Here is a 17,800-nt window from a genome sequence, read left to right as displayed (position 1 = left end):
ATGGAGGAGTCATAGCAAAATCGAGACTTCCCAAGCCGTACACAGAGGGTTAGATTTACGCCTAAGAAGAATTTAGCGGCTAGCGGAGAACGGCTGACATAGACTGCGAAGCACGTCATCGATGGTTTGAGTTGCCTTTAGTTTCAAGACAGAAAGCTCATAGTCACTCAGTCATAATATCGCAAGGAAATGTTATTTCAACCATTGATCTGGCATAGTTGACTGTCTAATGATTGATATCGACCGCGCCCCCATCACAACTAACTATGCATCCCAACCCTTGGCGAATGCCGGAAATCCGGCCGACGTCTGTTTGCTGACCCATTCCAAGTACGGTCTAAGACCAGCGAAGTAGAAGTTCGTGTTCGGCTTGCGACCTGGAATATTTCGACTAAAAATCCAAGACGGGCTTTTGAGAAAAACTGATCCTTGCACCAGACTGTCGCACAAGTCTGCCCAATCCTGTTCAGCCTCTTCGGAGACCTCTATGGTTGCAGGCCTGGTTCTGGATGTACCATTGGTACCATTGGCCTCGCCGTTGGTAATGCCATTGGGAGTGGCCTTGCGACCAGAGTCCAGAGCTTCCGCATGTTCAATGAGAGACATGATGAAATTCGTCTCACTCTCGATGACCGGTGGAAAGTTGGCGAACGGGCCTTGGGGGCCTGCGATCAGGAACATGTTGGGAAAGCCTGAGCAGGCGATTGATCCATAGGCTTTGAGGCCGTCTCTCCAATGGTCCTTCAACGTCTTTCCATCCCAGCCGGCAATGCACACCCTTGAGTAACTTCCCTCAATGGCGTCAAAGCCTGTAGCGAAGATCAGGACGTCCATATCATGAAGCTCGCCGTCGTCGAGCTCAATGCCAGTCTTGGTAATTTGCTTGATCGGATTGGCTTGGATGTCAATGACGTCGACGTTGTCTCGATTAAAGATCTCGTAGTACCCAGAGTCGCACATCGGGCGGCGGGCATATAGCTCCTTGGGCTTAAGAGTGCTGGCCTTGGCTGGATCCTTCACGATCTGGTCAATCTTCCCGCGAATGAAGTTGCACGCCTCCTCGTTGGCTGCTTCGTCGGTAGTAAGGTCGCCGAAGGCGCTGAACATGAAGCGAAACCCGTTACCCTTTGACCAGACCTCGTCGAATGCCTCCTTTCTCTCCTGAGGGGAAGCTTCCATGGTCCTGCGGGTCGACTCCGGGACGCCAAAGTCGACTGTTGATGACCAGACGTTGTCCCAAATCTTATCGTAGTCTTCGTTGACCTTCTTGCGGTAGTCGGCTGCGATTGGGCCTTGGCCGCTCGGTACGGAGTATTGCGGATGACGTTGGAAAGAAGCGAGGTGGCCAACCTTCGGCGCGATGGCTGTCATTACTTGAACACCGGTCGAACCGTTGCCGATGATACCGACACGCTTTCCATCCAGTTGAACGGCATCATCCCACTTCGAGGTATGCAACAGCGATCCCTGAAAATTGGGTAGGCCCGGAATGTCGGGATAGTTGGCCTTCGAGAGGATGCCGAGAGAATTGACCAAGTATCTTGCGTGATAGACCTCTCCAGTGGAGCAGGCAACATGCCAGCGGCGACTGACGTCGTCCCAAGCCGCTGAATCCATCTCACAGTTGAACTTCATGTACTTCCGCAAGCCGTGCTTTTTGACGATGTGTTGCAGATACTCAAGAATCTCGGGCTGGTAAACATCATGGTGCGTCCATGGATACGTTTGAAGGTCGTCCTTGTCCCAAGAGTATCGGTACAGGTAGGTTTCTGTGTCGCTCATTGCACCTGGATAACGATTCCAGTACCAAGTCCCGCCAACGTCAGATGCCATGTCAATGGTTTGAACGTTCATGTGCATATCGGCAAGACGGTATGTGGCATAGATCCCGCCAACGCCGGCGCCTACAACAAGGGCGTCGACCTCAATGATCTGTGTCATGACGGTAAGAACTTAGAAGAGTAAAAATTCGATGCGGAAGAAGTGACTCCTGTGTGATTGCGTGGGCTGAGGTCTTGAAGACGAGAGACATCTCCGTGTCCGCGCGTGTTCTTCAAGATATCGAGCTCTCGGGTGAAGAATGAAAGTAAAAAGGGTAAGCTGCATGCGACATTTCCCAGCCTCGAGGACTGACGTTCACATGCGATAAAGGCCGCGCACCGCCCCATGACCCCTGGTTACACGCCAATCTGGGGATCTTCCGGAACGGTGCATTAATGTGTTGCACTCAATTCCAGATACCGTAATTGAAAGGCATCCGAGATGTGGATTACTACTTGAACAAGACGCGCTTGCATTGTGGGGGTACAAGCTTCCAATTTTGCTGTTCAGCCGACCACGCTCCGCCGCGTCATTGGAGAGAGCCCCTCATTGGACCGGCAGAATCATCCGATATGCGAAGTATCTCAATTTTGGCAATTCAAATGAGCCGGCAATCTTTTCCGCCGGAAGATAATGTCCGGCCTTGGCCTTGGTCACGGGGAACAAACGGACAGCATATCTGCACGCACGCTCAAAGTGGGCTGCGCAGCTTACACTTTTGCTGTTTCGGGAACAGACGCGATGTGTATGATAGATCAGCCTTACTCAAACCATCACTCATACGACGGCTCAGCCGATTCAAGGTGTGGAGATGATTTCCAGGGCAAATCAAGGCTGAGTGTCATGTAGGAGGGTCTCCAGGGTGAATCAGTACTCATAGACCACAAAATCACTCATTATATATCAATTAGATGTCTCCTAAGGTTTCTTCCTTCTGCATCAAAACTTTGACTGTCCAAACATTAATCTCCCAGAACCCGTATTTTATTCAGTGAGTACTTTTCACGATGTGATGCTCTTCAGCTAACACCTTCTCTAAGAAAATACAATTAACTGAAATAAATGTCACAACACAATACAATTCACGGGGCTTGGAACTCGTTTGATTGGGTTCCATTCCCAGAGTACGACGGGAAGAAGTCTGTAGTCTACCGACCAGACGATGGCCAGACCGTGGCGGGAGCTGCGCACGAGAAGGGAAAGGCGACGCTGGTTTACCCTTGCGATGAGTTCTTCTTCGTAACAGAAGGAAACATCAAATGTGATGTCGAAAATGGGGACACTTTCACAGCTAAGAAGGGAGATGTCGTCTACTTTACCCGCGGGACAATGGTCAATTTCGAGACCTAACAGCTGTGGCTTCCGGTTGGCTGGCGGAGCCATTGAGACGTGCTGTTTTAATCTTTTATCTCCCCTCCGCTATCCGATAGAGACGCCCGCGAAGGCAACACGCGAGATACGCTGGTGGGCACAATGCGGGGAAGTGAACCAACATTACGCTCCATAGCATTGCGATACTCGATAAATCATATCCGCTCAAACCTAAGAGCCTTAGATCTTTTGCTAGAACTTTGGGAGTTGCGAGATGCGGGGACCGTGATGTCTTGGCTAGATTTGATGTTGGAGAAAGGCTGGTCAATCATGATGGGCTGAGCCACACAAGGTTTTGACAAATGAGTTAGCGTTGGTAGACTTAAGTAATTCGCAGCAAATGCAGAATTATATTACCTCATTTGTCCCGTAGTCGAGACCCGGATCTGCTGATCTACACAGGAAATCAGCGTAGCTAGGGCTCCAGCCTGCAGTGTAGTAGGCCTGAATCCGCAACTAAGCAATGATTATTGCATGGCCGTAATTGTTACAAAATGCAGGAACGAGCCTCCCTCGGGACATTTCAATGTGATCACGGCAGTCTGATGACAAACTCCCGCTCCTGCACTTCTAATCAAATCCATTACATTACCCGGAGCGGACAGCAGGCGAGGTGGAGACTGCGGGCTCGGCGTTTTACCTACTACCACTCTTGGAAGCCACCCGAAAGCCTTTTATGATACATTGATACCACTGCTACGACTTCTGATGTTACGGAAACGGCCAGAGTCTTCAGCCCGTCAATAGGCAAGTGTAAAGACACCGAGCTCGACGTATTCTTGGTGCCCACGACGTCGTAGTACTGATACGATCAATCCAGCTCCAACATCCACCATCAAAGTGACCACAAACCTCGTCCAGGAAGTCACAACGCCAAATGGCGTTACATACACGCAGGCACTTGGTCTTTTTATCAATAACGAGTGGGTTGCAGTCAAATCTGGTGAGGAAATTACTGTTATTAGTCCCATGTAAGTCCCTCCCTTCAGAAGGGTAACGACGTGATAGGGCTGACTTGCTTCAAGCGATGAATCTCAGATCACCAAAGTCCATGCCGGTGGTGCTGATGATATAGACGTTGCTGTGAAGGCCGCGCGTGCTGCACTCAAGGGACCTTGGGCTGGTGTCTCTGGTATCGTGCTGAGACTTGCCGACTTGGCTGAACAACACACCAAAACGCTTGCCTCCATTGACACATGGAACAACGGTATGTTGAAGGGCTAATTTCTCAAACACTTAAGAACATAACAGCTGATAATGGCAGGAAAACGGTTTTCATCTGCATGTGGTGACGTAGGCGAGCTGACGGACGTCCTCCGGTACTATGCTGGCCTTGCTGACAAGCTCCACGGTCAAGGTACGGCAACATCTGTTTCTACGAGCTTTTTAGCTGGCCATTCAAAGTCATTGACACGGCGGACAAGAAGTTTGCGTACACTTCTCGAGAGCCTATGGGTGTCTGTGGTCAAATCATTCCTTGGAACTATCCCCTGGGAATGGCTGGCTGGAAAATCGCCCCCGCACTCGCGGCTGGAAATACCGTAGTCTTAAGCCAGCAGAGCAGACGCCTCTTTCCGTCCTACTCTTTGCAACCCTTATCCAACAAGCCGGATTTCCGGCCGGAGTTATCAACGTCGTGAAAGGTTATGGCCGCGCCGCAGGTGCCGCATTGGCTGCGCACGAGGATGTGGCTAAGATCGCCTTCACTGGATCAACTCAGACTGGCCGCGAGATTATGAAGCTCGCTTCCGCTACCCTTCAAAACATCACCCTTGAAACAGGAGGCAAATCGCCAGCCATCATCTTTGGTGATGCGGAGCTTGAGCAAGCCGTTAAGTGGTGTCGCTATGGGGTGATGGCTAACCAAGGTCAGATCTGTACGGCTACTAGCCGGATCTTGGTGCATGAAAGCATCCACGATAAGTTTGTGGATCTTTTCATTCAAGAAGTTCAGAAGACGTCGAAGGTCGGCGACCCTTTCAGCCTTGAGACCTTCCAAGGACCCCAGGTTAACAAGGCTCAATTTGATCGAGTCCTGGCAAACATCGCCTCCGGAAAGGAAGAAGGTGCCGAGTGCAAGCTCGGGGGTCAGCCTTACTCCTCGGCGACTGGAAAGGGACACTTCGTTGAGCCGACCGTTTTCACCGGTGTGAAGGACCACATGAAGATTTATCGAGAGGAGATCTTTGGCCCTTGCGTCGCAATCAGCTCCTTCTCCACCGAAGTTGAGGCTATTGACCGTGCCAATGATTCTTTCTATGGACTGGGTGCGGCGCTGTTCACCAGGGACATAACTCGAGCTCATGTCCTGGCGAACAAGATCGAGTCTGGAAGTAAGTTTGCTTCGCTCCTCAGATAACATTGACTGACGAAATCTACAGCGGTACGGATCAACAGTAGCAATGATTCTAATTATCGCATTCCTTTCGGTGGACTAAAGCAATCGGGTATTGGTAGGGAGCTAGGCGAAGCTGGTATTGCTGCTTACACCAACATCAAGGCGGTTCATGTGAACATGGGAAACCGGTTGTGAGCAGAGTATATTTATCGCCTAGATACTTGATCAGAAGGGTGATTTGAATACTATAAGTAGTGGTTTATACTGCCTCTGTCTCTAATCCAACTTGGTTCCCATCTACAGCGAGATATGAATGCACGGCCCTTGCGTGTCGATGAAAGACGAGAGGGGCTAGGTAATCATTTCTGGCACACTGTTCATGTACTCATGGATCAAAATATGTTGTACCTATCTGTCTCATGTCATTACTGGAATTCGTCATCATCTCTATTTCTCCTCAAATCCAACTGAGAAGTGATACGTCGTCTTGTGTATTGTAGTCTTAGTATCACGACTCCGAGAGATTCTCAGCCCTAACCTTGCGACTCCCTGTCCTTCTCATCTCCCTTCTTCCAACCCCCAAAAAGATTGTTTCTCACAGCACTGACGACTGACGACTTGTCTTCTTCAAGGTGTGCCTCATACGCGTCGATCTCAGGACGTTCCCAGACCAGATCCACCTCCTTGGCTGATACGATGCGCGTTCTCTTGATCAGCTTCCAGCCACAGTACGATACAGGCGCGAAGAGAATCATGGTATATCTAGTGAAGAATGTGGCAGCTGAGAATTCGCCGATAAAGGTCGTGTAGCCACTGCCAATCGCGATGCTGCAAAAAATGAACAAGGCTATCCAGGCGCTGTAGGGCTGGAACCAAGCACGATAGGGCAAACTCGTGCGATCTACGCCTTGAACCTCGCATGCCCTGTAGAAGCGCAGGTACACGATGCACATAACGATGAAGTTGACGAGGCCGCCGCTAGTCAGAATGTTGACCAACCAGTCCAATACGCTTGCGCCGCTGTTCGATAATTGTAATAACGATACGCAGGGAAATACCAGCGTAACTCCGAGACAGTAGATAGGTACACCACTCTTGGTGCACCGGGCCATGACTTTAGGGATATAGCCGTCCAGAGCAAGTCCATACAAATTTCGGCTGGCGCAGTACACGTACGTGTTACCGGCCACAAAAACACTCGAGAGGATCAGGGCATTGACCAGGTGAGGTAGGACTCCAACCCCTAGGTTTGTCATGGCGATAACGTACGGAGAAGCAGCACCGCTGCCACTCTCCTTCTCGCCGTTGACGATGGCTCTTAGTGTTGGGTCGTTAAAAGGTACCACGATCCCCACACAGATGGCGCCCCCCAAAAAGAAGTAAGCGAGACGGTAGTATGTGGCTTTGAAAGCCTTCTTGATGTTGACTCTGGGGCGGATCGCTTCGCCAGCGATCATGGAGATGTATTCGGGTCCGACGATCGGCAGTGGCGCAAAGAATAACGTGGCGAGAAAGCCTTCGAAACGTCCCAGGTTGCCAGTTGACCTCCATTCCGCAAAGGCGCCAGGATGTTTCCAGCATCGAAAGCCGTAGGCATCATGTTGTGGATTTCCACCAACCATTGTGACGAATGTGAAGCATGTCAAGATGATAATCAAGATGACCTTGCCGCTCGATAGCCAGAACTCGGACTCGCTGTAATACTCACGGCGCTGAGGTTTAAAGCACTAGACATCAGAAATCAGCGATTGCTCAGGGGATTGTGGCCCCATAGTTGATAGCAACTTACGCATAGATGACAATGCATGCTGCACAAACTGCAGCTACTGGGATATCATCGCGCTAGAGCTTGAGGATCGAATTGAGCGCCGTGATTTCGAACGGGATGGAAATGGCTTCGTAGAAAAAAGAAGTTGATGCCGGCCGCAAAGCCCAAAGCTTCGTCAACCCAGTTGCATGCCAAACGGACGAAGTCACCACTAACGGGCATAAAAACTGTCATTTCGGCAATGCAGTTGTTAACCAGTGTAATAACGCAGAAGTAGGTGAAGAAGGACAGAAGGAGGCTACCAGGCTCGGCCTTGAAAAGAGCGGTTCCGATCGAGATGAAAAGGGCTGTGCCGATGGAGCCTCCGATGGTAAATAGTTGAATCTGGCGACCTCCCACGCGGCGATGAAGGCCTCCAGTTTGTTGTTGCTGCAAGACTTGACCTTCGTAGGCCGATGGTGTAGGCGTCATCGCCAGCTTCTTCTCATCATTGCCAGTATCCATTGTCGTTTGAGTAACTAAAATCGTGAATATGTTTGGTGGGCCTCGGATGATTTCCCGCTCTGGTAGATGTTCGAAAAGTGGTACGATTCTAGGTGATTTTATATCTCAATTTGATATTATATCTCTTCTAGCCTTAAGATGTTCTTGGGCCTTCTTGGCCTTTGCACTTGGAGAAACCCTTGCGTGGCTATGGGCGAGGTGTGCGCTTTCGCGTACTGGCCGAAAAAGGCAATTAGCTACGATAAGCCTGAATTGCCGAGCAACGCCAAGCAGGATCCCACTTGAGGCATTCGCGCAATTGGCGTAACCAGCGAGGCAATCCAGATAGTTCATGGTGTTTTTCAATGATTTAAGATATAGCATTGCTATGTCTTCACGGGATGAGTAGAGGTCAAGGTTCGGGAATGAGGCCGAGTGAAAATATCTACAGAACAAAAGGCAGATACGTGACGATGGCGATAGGGATGGTCTTCAGTAAGAGATCATTGCTACCCCGGCTCTATCGCTGCTCTGAAGTTGGGCTTGGGCTTGCGATTTCAACCTTTTATGCTTTTGCCAAACGGTCTTAGGATAGTACCATCATCATTCTTCTCGCCGTCGCAGTTACGTTTACTCTTCTCTTGGCTGGCTCACAAGACTCCCAGCTCAGCAAGACAGTAGGCATTACGTCGAATACTACGACGGATCTCAGAAACATAGACATTTGTAGATTTTGAGTGTGCTGAGTAGGCTATTCTATGCCCCCATGTAGAGCAGCTCCTTATGTGTGGCCGCGACTAGTAGTGTGCGAAAATCATCAAAATTGATCAGACCTGACCCAAAGAACCGAAGCCCCTATGCTTGCGATTTGGGAAGGAATGCACCCACTTCGATTTCAAGATGCAACTCAGGCCGCAGAAGCTTGAAAACATCGACGCCAGTAAAGAGCGGTCGGTTTTTCCCAAAGTACTACAACAAGACACCGTGCAGGGTGAGGCCAAATCCGGCATCGGTATTGGCGTGATACGTCCTCACCTATACCAAATCTCAGTAATAGTCGAATGAATGTCACAAAATCAGTGCCGTCTCGAGGTACATTACCTTGTATACACAAGACCAGACCTCCTCGCTTGAGCCCGTGAGACCAGCTTCACGGAGGGAGAGCTCGATGTGAGAAAACGCTTCGCGTATCTCCTCGGTCAAATCAAAAGGAACTGTGCCGTCACTTCTGATCTCAGCTTGGCCAACGACATGGATAATCGAGGCGCTAGAGGGGATGACGCAAGCGTGTGTCATTTTGAGGGACTCGGAAATCTCCTCTCCAGCACCGGGCCAGTTGAAGAACCGAACTCCGCTGGCAGAGACAGGCGTTTGAGGGATAAATTCGGGCATGGTGAGACGTTGCTGAGTTTGTAAAGGATATTGGTAGCTAATCTCGTGGGATTCGATGCGACACCTCTGTCTTATATATCAAGCCGTTTCCACGCACCAAGACAGCTTATGTGCATCAACATTCGAGTCGGTGTAGCATTGGTCAGCGGACCTGCCAGGTAGTCATTTGCATAGACGCAACTTGATTTATCAGCTGGCGGATAAGATTCACCAATGTGGTGCTGCTGGGGCAGCATACCTCTACGGAAACTAAGTTCCAGAGTATCCATGGGTGAATGGGAAACTTACTCAGGTGAGTGTGATGGAAGCTACATCAAACTGTGACAACCATATTTGTAGCTTTTGAGTACGATCCGCGTATTGCTAAACCATGCATTGGAAATTATTATGATATGGGCCGTGGAGGTGAGTGTGAATGATTTGACGCTGGAAATAAACTGGAGGGAAACTTCGAAGCTGCTGCAATAGTTAGGGTTGACGGATGAGCTAACACTAAGTCGCTGGCATCTTTGGCTGGACGGAGGCTCTTGACTGCCGGCAACAAAGTGAAGCACTTCCTGTATTTATGGAGATTCAATTTGATCGTTCCTCTCGCGATCGAAAGAATCTTCGGATAGCAGACTAGTACACTGATGGAGTTTGATGCACAGTCCATTAACCCCAGTTCGTGGTTTCACTTCCTGTGGACCTCGGCAAATCACTATCATCCGTGACTTGATACAGGGTACGTGATAATAGAGGTGAAGGCATTTACAGACAAAGCAACAAACCCTGACGAGTGTATAGACTGAAATGCGAGCATGGTGTGTTTATCTATCGGCCAGGCCAATTATGACTGATGGCCAAGTTATGCGTTCAAAACAGACGGAACAACGTCTCGCAGACCATTGGCCGACCCCCTCGACACCAAGTAGTTTATTATCCACCTTGTCGAATTTCCCACCGTAGCCCTCACCAAATATAGCCCTGAACAAGAACTTGGAGATGACGCCAATATCCATCTGGCCAGATTTCAGACCAGAAAGAGCCTCCTGCTCCTCGGCTGCGGTTTGGGATTCTTGAATGGTTCAAGTGCCCGAAGGATCAATCTCCTTGGCAACCGAGATGATTTGGCTTTGCGTGACATCAAGGTCTTTGACGTAAACAGCCCTGTTGGCAGTCTCAACAGGATGAGACAAAACCCCAACCACGGCCTGGCCAACCGTAGATAGTCGAGAAGCACTGAATAGCACATTGCCGCCGTCTCGCAACACGGCCTTTTTTGTTCTTGATGTCAACCAGCATGCCCGTCGACAAGCCCCAGTCCAAGAAGGGACCACAGAAGAGAAGACTGCATGTGAATGCCGGGCTGGATTGGGCCTTCGCTCTCAGATATTCCTGAAGCTGTAGCTTAGCGCTAAAGATCGGGATCGTCTGGACCTTGGGGTTTTCAGTGCTGCTACCGAACTCCAACGGCAAGAATCGCTTGACGCCGGAGGCAACAGACGGATCGACCAATGCCTCCTGCGCGTCTGAGCCGAAGACAGAGAGCGTCGAAAGAACAGCATCTTGTCCACGAACAGCTTCAGCCAACAAAGCAGGGTTGTCATAGTCGACGTACTTGACTGTAACGTCGGCAGGGAACTGGTGCGACGACCCAGTTCTCTTCAAAACAGTGACATCGAATCGCTTGGAAGAGCGAAGTGCGGTCAAGATAGCTGGTCCAAGATTGCCGGTGGCCTGAGTTGGATTGTCAGTGATTTGGCTATGCTAAGAGAGATCCGAGTTTTGAATATGTCGAGTTTCAACTTACACCAGCGATAGCGACCCGACGGATGGAAATCGTAGGAAGACGAAGATACGGATAGGTCGGAAAAGTTTGGGGTGAATGGAGTTGTACAAATCTCGAATGATACTGATTACTGTTCAAAAAGGTATGAAGTTATTTGCAGAAGGATCCTTTTAAGTATGTGACACAAAGACAGAGCCGTTGCTAGTGGCAATGCTCACTATTCCATCTGCGTGCCTTTCGGATGGTACTAAGACGTGTGGATGTTACATTCACGGCCAATGCGGTCGACGCTCCGCTCCCGTACCTCTTTCCTTTCGCTTCTCGAGCTCAGAGATATCATGTAAGCTGAAAATGTTTCCTTGATAGGGTCTGAATCCATCAGCAGTAAATGGGACGGAAGCATTTCTTACAAACATCCTGCCATCCGAGCCTGACAGGGTGAGGCAGCGGGCAAACGGATATGACAAACCTTCCTGGGTGGCAGAAGTTGAAATTGTGAGTTGACAATTAGTTGGTGGGGTTCGGGCCTCAATTAGAGTCCGCAAGAGCAACAGAAGTGGGATACGTCGACCATCGAAACAAAATTGCTGAGAAAAACAGCATGTAAAACTTGTGCAATGGGGTGAATGTCCAATGGATGTCTCCAACGCCATCCTGGACTTTCCGGATGGGGAGTGGGGCTCTGGGCCAGAATCGAGCCGGTGGGATACTTTCTCTGTCACGCCTTACGCCCTTCGTGTCAGTCTAGAGCCGAGCCCAACTTCTGTTGGAAACAACGACACCTCGGCCCCTTTCGCAGGTTTGGTAGCTAAGCTTCTCGTGTCTGAAGTATCCCGTGCACCGGATTGAATACACTGCTCACTGTAAGTTCGTAAGTCATTGTCATTCATTTTCCTCACTGAAGATCGTGCCAGGTCACTTTTGGTTTCACGTGTCTGAACCTCTCTCTGCAATTCTATCAGATGATCCGGCAGTGATGGACGCCGACTTCGATCTGAATGAATTTTTCAACCTCAGTTATTTTGAGGATGCGTCTGAGACTAGTCCCTATGAAACCTCCATTTTGCAAGGAGACACGGCACATGATGTATCAGGCGATAAAACCTCACCTCAACGACAGCCCAATCCTCGTGCAGGCCGTTGTACAGGTGTCACAAATACTCTTTCCTCAGAGACTTCCGGCACGCCCACAGGTGCTGGGTCTGAGCACCAACCTCTGGATGGTGCGGCCAAGTCCACAAGGAGTTCCAATCGCTTCTCTCTAGAATCAATTCGGATATTGCGGCAATGGTTGGCAGACCATAGCTCATATCCATATGCCACTCCCGAGGACATTGAAATGCTCCAAAGCGGAACAGGGCTGACCAAACTGCAACTGACTAATTGGCTTTCGAATGCTCGGCGGCGTTACAAGTTCAAGGCCCAATTGGGGTCGTCAGCATCGCGCGCATGGAAAGGGTCCGGGGACATCTCTTCACCAGTTTCGGCCATCGACGTCCCTCATCCTCGAACCAATCCGGTTCCTTTCGAGCTGATGAATCCACTTGAAAGATGGCAAAGCTCTCCGCCAGAGTACGAAGCCGCCAACGTAGCTGACATTTCGCGAATGGCCGCAGCAATTCCCACACGCCCACCTACCCCGTACTATCTTGGTGTCTCTGAAATCTCATCTAGCGACGCATCCTCGGTCAGCAGCGCGGGCGCATCTCGCTCTAGCTACGGGTCCGGTTCCTCATCGCAGTCGCGCAGCTTCCTCGATCTTCCCAACCTCCAGAATAATGTTCGGAGAAGACGGAAGAAGCTTTCTAGGCGATGGCCACTGCACAGTAACGACTTGCTTCAGACCTACCACCCGTATCAGTGCACATTCTGTATCGAGACTTTCAAAACCAAGTACGATTGGCATCGCCACGAGAAGACGGTGCATATTTGTCTCGATGAATGGGTCTGCTCGCCGTTGGGCCCTACTGAGCTGGATCCTGACCTGGGCGTGCAAGCTTGCGTCTATTGTGGTGCCCCAGAGCCCGATAAGCAGCACATAGAAACACATCATCACTCCTTGTGTCATGAAAGAGATCCCGTGTTCCGCACCTTTCGCCGCAAAGATCACCTAAGCCAACATCTTAAACTCGTACACGAATCGAACTTTTCGCCCTGGCGAATGGAGCAATGGAAGGCTGTCGGTCGAGAGATACGGTCTCGATGTGGGTTTTGTGACACCACTCTGGAATCTTGGACCAGCCGAATCGAACACCTTGCCGATCACTCCAAGGCGGGAAAGACTATGGCAGACTGGAAAGGAGACTGGGGCTTCGACCCCGAGGTTGCAGATACCGTGGAGAATGACATGCCACCATGTGAGTCAGCTACTGCCCATGTTGCTTTCGTGTCCACTTTCCAACATATTGACGTCCCGCCTCAGATCTGATACACTTGAGCGAAGCACGGCATGGCCGACCTCGTCCGTACGAGGGTCATCAGATACACCGACCAGTGCGTACGAACTCCTTAAGCTAGAACTGGAATATTCCATTCAAGGGTATCTGGCCAAAGATGGCTGTCTGCCTTCAGACAAGCAACTCCATCATGAAGCCTGCTTGATAATACTCGGGGCAGATGTGATATCTACTCAACCCGCCTCATCGAATCCATCCTGGTTGAGAGATATCTTTCTGTGCTCCGAAACGGCAATCGATGCTCGCCTTCTCCCACCCCAGCAGCTTTTTAGGTCACGCCTCACCCAGCTAAAGATTATTGGGAAGTGGAGCATATTCGATCAATGCCGCCTGGAGTTGGAGCTCCGTCGTATCGTCTTGACGCATAACAACAAATCGGCTGTCATGTCCGATGATGAGCTTCAAGAGGAAGCCGCAAGCATCCTCCAACGTGCCGAGGCTTGCTCGCCCAAGCCCTCGAAAAATTGCGCTGAATTCCTGGTTCGAGTGGTGCAAGAGTCGAAGCTGTGGATTGAGCCTTTCCGCGAACGGACCAGACAGCTGTTCAGCATCGGTGTTGAGAACGATGCTAGTAATATACCCGTCAATGCAACTGTGAATGATACACCGTTTACGGAGCAACAAATCGCCACCAATATTCACCATGGAAACTCCGTGGTGGCGGCAAGAGCAGCAAGTTTGTTGCTCACGAAGCAGTATACATCGCCAGAAACAGGTGGAACTTCAACATCCACATCGACCAGCATCCCCTCTTCTGATGTTGAGAAAAGAAACACAAGTCTCGACCGAATACCGGCCTTCACGATTGTGAACACAAACGGAAATACCGAGATACGTCAAGATATTCACGTACCATTCCTGCTCAACGACCACAACATCTATGCACGTCTCGCCGCCGGGCTCTCACGGTTTGTTGGAGCAACCATGTCACCCAACAACCCGAATAGACATACTCCTACTGACGATGAGCTTCGGTATCAGGCAAGATGGATGTGGTTTAATGAGTGAGTTCCGCCTGTGAAAATCTTCTGCTGCATTGGCCTCATGAAATACTCACCATGCTCTGTGTAATTGGGAACTTTGGACTGACAACTGTGCTATTCATACAGGGACGACCCCTGGAACCAAACGCCTGCAGATAATGATGAGTGGTTGCTTAGGTTCAAGCAAAGCGTTGGTATCATTTTGGTCAACCCAGAAGAAATGCTCTCATGAGAGCTGAATCTACACAATGTCTTACGGGCCCTCAAATATTCATCGCCTAAAGATTGGAAGTACTGTCAAGGACGGAGTTGACGTGTCTTAATTGTTCCAATGTTTAACATTGTGATAGTGGGGCCTCTAAAAAGGCAACTTGACGATCGGTAACCAAACAATCCGTCACAAGTTTCCTTCACGTCATGATGCCGTCCCTGTTTCGCCTCTCAATCTCGTCGATGTCCCGTTCTCATCGCTCTGTTGTAATCTTCCCTTCGTACTCAACGATTGATTGTCTTAGTCCCGATCTGCAGATTTAATAAATTGCAGCCTTTTCTCTGGCCGTCGGGCGTTGCTTATTGACCGTGTTGTTGCGCAATCCGCAGTCAGAGATAGCGGTCGCAAGTACTTAATGCTCAGCTCAATCAAAAAAGTCACAAGTTTGACTATATACCATCCATCGCCAGGATTCGCTGACGTACGGTCCATCTCCGTCTATAGCGCCTCCGTGGCCATGACTCAAAACATTTGTCAAAATTGTATGCAGCCATAGCTATTGGTATTTACTCCAGATAAAGCCACACGGATCTTTGATTGGCTTTTGCAATCCATTCCATGCCATGTCACACCTGATATCACCTTTACAACTCGGCTTTATTGTAGCAAACAGTTCCGCACCCGCAGTGGGTTCCCAGACCACAGCCCTAATCCACATCCGCTCTTATTATAAACGAACCCAGAAGAGTAGCATAAGTATCATCATAAACCATTCATTGCACCTCTTCTCGAGCACAGAATTGAGCTCGTGATGAAAGCAGATGAGACAAAAGACTTTTAAAGGTGTTCTCCGAAGGCACCTATGAGGAATGAATTGTGGTACCATCTTCTGTTTTTATGACCATGATATGTATCCCAAAAGGATTGGACTGTCACTCTGGTATGGCCAGATACTCGATTTGATCCATTCCCGTTGGGTTTGGAGACCAATATGCTCTCTGTAGATGGATCACAGACAGACCCTGGAAAAAGACTGGTTTTGCCCCAGTTTCGGTTGCACAATGGAGTTCGTTGTGCTTTAGGCTTTCCCTTCTGTCCACTTGCGCCCACTGCCAGTCACCAACATTTGAGCCCATGATAAATGGTGCCCAGCAATTTTAGCGATCATACTGAAGAGGTTAGCATTCTGGTATTTGTGGGCCTGAATGAAACTGACAATAACGCAGTCTTCGCATCTTGCACCGTATACGTAGACCCAGGCTGGACAGTCGACGCGAGGCTTGTATCTGTTGACGCAAGGGTAACGATCCATTTCCAAGTTTTCGTTTATTGTAGGAAGACGAGCAGCTACAGGCGTACAGTCGCTGGTATTGAGGATAAGGGGATATACTATGCCATCGCAAGGAACAAACGAAGCATACTCTCTGCCCACGAGCAATGATATATAAGTTTTCATGATGCGTTGAGTAACAAGCTGTCAGGATAGTTAGTAACATGCACGGGATGGGATGACTCGTTGTCTGAAGGCTTTCAGCTCATATTATCATCCCTCTAATACCTACGTATTACTTGATCCTGCCGGCAGTGTGCCGTAGTTATCATGGTCCATGAGACTGCTACCGTGCGGCACCCATCAATCCGCAGTCCGATGAACATACTAAACCCGAGGCTTTGGGACATCTCCTGAGGTCGTGGTCGCCTTACACTGTCAAGCTGAATAGTGGAGCCCGAGACAAGTAGGACCCGAGACATCATCGCATTCGAGTCAGTCTATTTGTCTGCAGTGGATGCATACTTACACAATGAAGGTAGTGGGCTGTCTGTATAGAGATTCCGAGCTGTGCAGTCGCAAATACAGGGAGCCTTCCGAAAAAACGGTGACCACTCGGAAATTCCGTTGGAATCTGAGGCCTTGCTGTCTGTAAACGTTTCGGGCGGCTTGCATTTAGGGTGGCAAGCCCTGAGCCCAATCGCGGCAAATGATGTACTCGGCAGTCATGGGTCGGGCATAGGCTGCGACGAAAACGTGCTGCTGCATGGAATCTGAATAATACATGGTAGTGTGACTTCGAGTGCTAAGGCACGTCAGATGTCTGAGTGACATTCGTGGTGGTCTGGGATCACGGAGCAGGGTCCGGCTCTAGTGAGCAACCATACACCAGGTGCAGATTCCGGAGCAGTGCCAAAATTTCAACATCATACAACGCAGAAAATCTCCGAGGGTTCTTCCGAAAGAATGGGGCCACCTTGATTCCGGTCCTGCAGGAGTTGTGCTGGCTGAAACCTACCTAGTACCGGAGGGAGCTCCGGCTATGTTGCTCAGCAAGCATCATATGTTGACATTTTAGACGCAAGGTGATATCGGCGTCCCCGAGTTCCAGCCCCTGTCCATGGTACGGTGTGGGTGCGCTAACCCTTCTTCTCAACGTCACCAATGCATGGCGCTCATGAAAAGACCAATCGCTCTTAAGATAAGCCTGCAACAGGGGATTGGGGGCTGCGGCCCGAACATTAGCTAGTCGTGTTACACATCTGCTTCTACATATTGTACCCAAGAAAATAAGAAATTCGTCGCTTCGTTGAGCGGTGTGTGCTACCTGTCTAATTAGGTAAGTCAAGCTTACATGATCTACTAATCGTCGCCATCAACATGACGCCTACATCCACAAGTGAATATAAGCTGGATGATTGGAATAGGAACGCGGTTTGAATGGACTGCATTTAAAATGAGGACTACGGATGCATTTGTCCAGCCAACTGTTCAGCCTAATCTCCCTCTCTGACTATGCGAATATCGCGCGAGGAGTTCGCATGTATGAGAAGGTCCCTAGATGTTTGACAGTTTTCTCGCCGTTTCACTCGCTGAAACACCTCAGCTGAATCTTAAGCCAGGTGAAAGAACATTGGCTGGAATCAATTAAATGAGAAACTTCGTGGCTTTCTGCAAAGCTTTAGGCACGAAGCGTGGCCAACAGGAAATGCATGGTGACACTGCAGGAACGAATGCCGAAACATTTTTTTCGCTACGTCTGTCCAAATAACTGGGTTATCATTCGCTGGAGGCCCTAGAACGTTTCAATCCCCTTGTTGATCAACACCATTTGAGAACATGGTTGGGACTGCCACATGCAAAGACTTGCATATCGGCTGACCTGATATTTGATATGCACGCTGCACGCGCGACTAGTGCGATGGTCTAGACCTTA

The 17,800-nt window shown here is 49.7% G+C and overlaps 6 protein-coding genes across 6 annotated transcripts; 2 read left to right on the top strand and 4 right to left on the bottom strand.

Annotated features, from left to right (window-relative positions):
* Positions 1-264: 264 nt before the first annotated feature.
* Positions 265-1,941, bottom strand: CHMO-0 (Cyclohexanone 1,2-monooxygenase; the record flags this gene model as incomplete). Its single annotated transcript, XM_037329389.1, has 1 exon — positions 265-1,941. The coding sequence occupies one exon, from the start codon at positions 1,939-1,941 to the stop codon at positions 265-267; it is 1,677 nt and encodes a 558-aa protein (XP_037172168.1).
* A 1,745-nt stretch (positions 1,942-3,686) lies between these two features.
* Positions 3,687-5,725, top strand: CGCA056_v014146 (putative aldehyde dehydrogenase-like protein; the record flags this gene model as incomplete). The annotated part of the gene is made up of 6 exons (XM_037329388.1): positions 3,687-3,720; positions 4,013-4,163; positions 4,218-4,399; positions 4,457-4,549; positions 4,752-5,525; positions 5,574-5,725. The coding sequence occupies 6 exons, from the start codon at positions 3,687-3,689 to the stop codon at positions 5,723-5,725; spliced, it is 1,386 nt and encodes a 461-aa protein (XP_037171853.1).
* A 338-nt stretch (positions 5,726-6,063) lies between these two features.
* Positions 6,064-7,802, bottom strand: AGP2-3 (General amino acid permease AGP2; the record flags this gene model as incomplete). Its single annotated transcript, XM_037329387.1, has 2 exons — positions 6,064-7,257; positions 7,515-7,802. The coding sequence occupies 2 exons, from the start codon at positions 7,800-7,802 to the stop codon at positions 6,064-6,066; spliced, it is 1,482 nt and encodes a 493-aa protein (XP_037171854.1).
* A 948-nt stretch (positions 7,803-8,750) lies between these two features.
* On the bottom strand, positions 8,751-9,173 carry CGCA056_v014144 (uncharacterized protein; the record flags this gene model as incomplete). The annotated part of the gene is made up of 2 exons (XM_037329386.1): positions 8,751-8,816; positions 8,883-9,173. The coding sequence occupies 2 exons, from the start codon at positions 9,171-9,173 to the stop codon at positions 8,751-8,753; spliced, it is 357 nt and encodes a 118-aa protein (XP_037171912.1).
* Positions 9,174-10,334: 1,161 nt separating this feature from the next.
* Positions 10,335-11,824, bottom strand: CGCA056_v014143 (uncharacterized protein; the record flags this gene model as incomplete). The annotated part of the gene is made up of 2 exons (XM_037329385.1): positions 10,335-10,892; positions 11,807-11,824. 2 exons carry the CDS (start codon positions 11,822-11,824, stop codon positions 10,335-10,337), a joined length of 576 nt encoding a protein of 191 aa, XP_037172154.1.
* Positions 11,825-13,784: 1,960 nt separating this feature from the next.
* CGCA056_v014142 (uncharacterized protein) lies at positions 13,785-14,615 on the top strand (the record flags this gene model as incomplete). Its single annotated transcript, XM_037329384.1, has 2 exons — positions 13,785-14,404; positions 14,510-14,615. 2 exons carry the CDS (start codon positions 13,785-13,787, stop codon positions 14,613-14,615), a joined length of 726 nt encoding a protein of 241 aa, XP_037171716.1.
* Positions 14,616-17,800: the final 3,185 nt, after the last annotated feature.

This window comes from Colletotrichum aenigma (genome assembly GCF_013390185.1).
Source record: "Colletotrichum aenigma strain Cg56 chromosome Unknown KSG_Cg56_contig10, whole genome shotgun sequence".
Taxonomy (NCBI): domain Eukaryota; kingdom Fungi; phylum Ascomycota; class Sordariomycetes; order Glomerellales; family Glomerellaceae; genus Colletotrichum; species Colletotrichum aenigma.
The sequence above is the reverse complement of the archived record's forward strand: the minus strand, read 5'-3'. Positions and strand labels throughout refer to the sequence as shown.